This window comes from Equus przewalskii, chromosome 5 (genome assembly GCF_037783145.1).
Source record: "Equus przewalskii isolate Varuska chromosome 5, EquPr2, whole genome shotgun sequence".
Taxonomy (NCBI): domain Eukaryota; kingdom Metazoa; phylum Chordata; class Mammalia; order Perissodactyla; family Equidae; genus Equus; species Equus przewalskii.
This window is the reverse complement of record NC_091835.1, coordinates 73,634,900-73,638,411: the sequence shown is the minus strand read 5'-3', so window position 1 is coordinate 73,638,411 and position 3,512 is coordinate 73,634,900. Positions and strand designations below refer to the sequence as shown.

The 3,512-nt window shown below is 36.2% G+C and overlaps 1 protein-coding gene across 1 annotated transcript; it reads left to right on the top strand.

The window, feature by feature from the left end:
- Window positions 1-310: 310 nt before the first annotated feature.
- On the top strand, window positions 311-1,246 carry LOC103551529 (olfactory receptor 6C6-like). Its single transcript, XM_008521047.2, has one exon. The coding sequence runs from the start codon at window positions 311-313 to the stop codon at window positions 1,244-1,246; it is 936 nt and encodes a 311-aa protein (XP_008519269.2).
- The last annotated feature ends 2,266 nt before the right edge of the window (window positions 1,247-3,512 follow it).

Sequence of the window (3,512 nt, the reverse complement as noted above, 5' to 3'; positions counted from 1 at the left end):
ACAGAATTCTGTTCATTTGGGAATGATCAGCTGAAATTTAAATTATCTTTCACGTTCAAACGGTGAAAAAGAAGGAATTTAGTGGAGTTGTAAAGACCACTGGCTTAAAAGGAGCAGTCACCAAGAGGCTGCTTATGTTGGTCTGTGCTATAATTTTAAGTATCATCTCTCTTGTAAAATTGAATCAACATTTTGAACTTGTTTACTTTCCTGAATATGTTTTTCCTATGTTTATAGCTTTTAGAAAATCTGGTTATTTCCACTTTTGGAGTTGTTTCGCTATGTCTGTTTAATCGGACTCAAATCTGAAATGAAGAACCAGTCAAGAGAGATAGAGTTCATTCTCATGGGGCTGACTGATGACCCACCATTGCAAATTGTGATTTTTATATTTCTCCTTCTAAACTATATGTTGAGTGTGATAGAGAACTTATCCATCATCCTCCTCACCTTGCTGCATCCCCACCTCAAGACTCCCATGTATTTTTTCCTCCGAAATTTCTCCTTCTTGGAAGTTTCATTTACAACAATCTGTATTCCCAGATTCTTGATAACCCTTGTGTCTAAAAACAGAGTCATTTCCTACAATGGTTGTGTATCTCAGTTATTCTTTTACCTTTTGTTAGGAGTTACAGAATTTTACCTACTGGCTGCCATGTCTTTTGACCGTTATGTAGCAATCTGCAAACCTCTACATTACCCCATCATTATGAACAGCAAAATGTGCTACCAGCTGGTCCTCAGTTCATGGACAGCTGGCTTTCTGATTACCTTTCCACCCTTGATCTTGGGACTGAAACTGGAATTCTGTGCTTCCAGAGTAATTGATCATTTCATATGTGACACTTCGCCTATGCTGCAGATTTCTTGCACAGACACGCATTTCCTAGAATTGATTTCATTTGTCTCTGCTGTTGTAACACTCGTGGTCACATTGCTGTTAGTGATTCTTTCCTACACTTATATTATCAAGACAATTCTAAAAATCCCCTCTGCTCAGAAAAGAACAAGGGCTTTTTCTACTTGTTCTTCTCATTTGATCGTAGTCTCCCTTACTTATGGGAGCTGTATCTTTATTTACATGAAGCCATCAGCAAAGGAAAGAGTGACTTTATCCAAAGGTGTAGCTGTTATCTACACCTCAGTTGCTCCTTTATTAAACCCTTGCATTTACACTCTAAGGAACCAGCAAGTGAAACAAGCCTTCAAGGATATACTCCTAAAGATTTCTTTTTTCAAAAAATGAGGGAAGAAATCAATTTTAAAAGTTTTTTAAGGTAAAACATTTTTACTCACGTTTTAAACTTGACTTGATTTGTCCTTCAATTGTTTAACCTTCTCATAACATTTTAAAGAAAGCTTTCAGCACAATGCCCCTTTTCCTTCCTACTTCTCTTTCTGATTATCATTCCTTGAGGTACTATAGGAAGAGTCTATCTTCTAGTTAGCAACACAAATGTTAAATTTCATTTACTCTATAACACATGATATTGACCTCCCTAAAAAACACTATTTTAATTACATACGAATCATTTCATAATTTTATAGACATAACTATAACAGCATGCACTACCACTGGGGCTCTAGGATGTACTTCAAATGTCACTCACTGTTATCACAAGCCTGATAATTAACAGTGTAGAGTTTTGAGACAGTCAGCCAAGGTTTAAATCCAGAAATATGTGTGAGCCTGCTCAAGTTTTTCAAATTTTTTGTTGCTAAGTTTCATCTGCAATAAAATACATGTAATAATAATAATTCTTATTTTATGAAGCTACTTTGAGAATGAAAGGAGATAGTCTATATAAAGTGATTCTGGATCTGCATCTGGCCCAGAAGGCGCTCTCAATAAATGTTAGCTGCCCTTGGTTGCCTCAGTTGAGATAGTATTCAAAAGGGCAGACTTCAGATAATCAAAAGCTCACATGTTCTAAAATATACCAGGACTTTGTCTGATAGGTATGTAGACTTGAAAATTTGGAGGGAGTAAGAGTCACCCACCTGTTTAGCTTATTTAAATAGAAAGTCCGTGTTCTCATCCCTAAAGTACGTTTTCAATTTGCCTGCAGAACAGTATAGAAACGCAGACTGTAGGTGATTCTGGGGCAGGTGGTTCATATAAGAGTTTTCTTTTTTAATCTAACAATCTGTGTGATCAGATTTTTATTTTATAAAAATTGCTCTGCTAACTGTATTGAAGATGGGTTTTTAGAAGATGGAGTCAGGAAGACAAGTTAGAGGGCTAATGTGTTAAACTAAATGAGTTATCTGAGAGTTAAAATGAAATAGTGGCAATGAATCTGAAGCTCAGAGAGGTGGATCCAGAGATATTTAGGAGAACAAACTGAGGGGAACTGTTGAGCATTGGCTCTCTGGGATAAATGGAAGGGGGTTTGAAAAAGTGCATTGAGTCTTCCACGGATTTCCCCCCGCACATGCTCACTCATGTATTTAATGTCTATTAAGAAAGGAAAGGACCTACAAGGAAATCCCTTAATATGTAGAGTTCCATATAACATGCCATCAGAGAGCTGTGAGTGAAAAATCATTAAGGTATTTGGTGGTGAACTATTATCCAAGCAGCCTTGAATAGAAGTAATTTAAGTTCAGATTTGTGTTCTGATTCATTTTACAATGTTTAAGTCAACACTGTTAACCATCTGCTTTTCTATGGCAAATAGAAAGGAGCAAGTCTATATTATTATATTCAAGGCCCTGAAAGCGTTCCAATAAGTTCTTTAAAAATCACTAAACTCATATTAGACATATGACTTGTGAATATTTTCTCCATTCTTTGGGTTGTCTTTTCATCTTCTTGATAGTATTCTGTGATCACAAAAGTTTTAAGCTTGTTGAAGTCAAATTTATTTATTTTTTTCTTTTGGTGCTTATGCTTTTAGTGTCATATTCAAAAAACCATTGGATAATCCAAAGTTACAAACATTTATACCTATGGTTTCTCTAAGAAATTTACAGTTTGAAGTCTTACATTTAGGTCTTTGATTTCTTTTGATTTGATTTTTGTATGTCGTGTTAGGTAGAGATGAAAGTTTTCATTTGCATGTAGATATCCAGTTATACCAACAAGATTTGTTGAGAAGACTATGAGTTCTCCACTGGATAATCTTAGCACCCTTGTTAAAAATCAATTAGCCACAGGGGTTGGCCTGGTGGCACAGCAGTTAAGTTCGCATATTATGCTTTGGCGGCTCGGGGTTCACTGGTTCAGATTGTGGGTGCATACCTGCTCACTGCTTGTCAAGCCATGCTATGGCACATGTCCCACATATAAAGTAGAGGAAGATGGGTACAGATGTTAGCTCAGGGCCAGTCTTCTTCAGCAAAAAAGAGAAGGATCGGTGGCAGATGTTAGCTCAGGTCTAATCTTCCTCAAAAAAAAAAAGGGCAAGAAAAAAAATCAGTTAGCCATAAATGTATGATTCTGTTATAGGACTGTCAGTTCTATTCCATTTATCTGAATGTCTATTGTTATGTCATTATCACACTGTCTT